Source organism: Merops nubicus, unplaced genomic scaffold (genome assembly GCF_000691845.1).
Source record: "Merops nubicus isolate BGI_N331 unplaced genomic scaffold, ASM69184v1 scaffold36114, whole genome shotgun sequence".
Lineage (NCBI taxonomy): Eukaryota > Metazoa > Chordata > Aves > Coraciiformes > Meropidae > Merops > Merops nubicus.
In genome coordinates, this window is record NW_008604180.1 from 328 (window position 1) to 682 (window position 355).

The 355-nt window shown below is 58.6% G+C and overlaps 1 protein-coding gene across 1 annotated transcript in view; it reads right to left on the reverse strand.

The window, feature by feature from the left end:
* Positions 1–124: 124 nt before the first annotated feature.
* LOC103771627 (zinc finger CCCH domain-containing protein 13-like) overlaps positions 125–355 on the reverse strand; it is a gene marked incomplete at both ends in the record, with an annotated part of 4,557 nt that continues 4,326 nt past the window's right edge. The window contains one exon of the mRNA XM_008938929.1: positions 125–355. Within this exon, the coding sequence (XP_008937177.1) occupies positions 125–355 (231 nt within the window).

A 355-nucleotide genomic window follows, 5' to 3' on the forward strand; every position in this document is an offset into this window, starting at 1 on the left:
CAGAGGAACTGGAGCCAACAAGGCTTCCAAGCCAAAAGTTATTCCAGTCCAGCTCAGCTCAGCACTGTGCTGCAATGCAAAGGATGAAATATTTGCCCGTCCAGGTGTGCCCAGAGCATCTCACCTTCCAAACTCTCCACCTTCTCAGCCTCGTTTCCATCTTCAAAGCCTTGTGAAGGCCCCAGCTCTTTGTCTGCCCGTTCCTTCTCCGACGCAGCCGCCTCTCGACAGCCCCCCTCAAACTCCTTCTCGTGCTCCCTGTCCGGTTTGGCCTCGCCGTGCTTCGGGGGCTCTTTCTGAGCGGCGTCCAGGGCTCTGTCTCTCTCCCTCTCGGCAGGCTCGGGCAGCTGCCTCT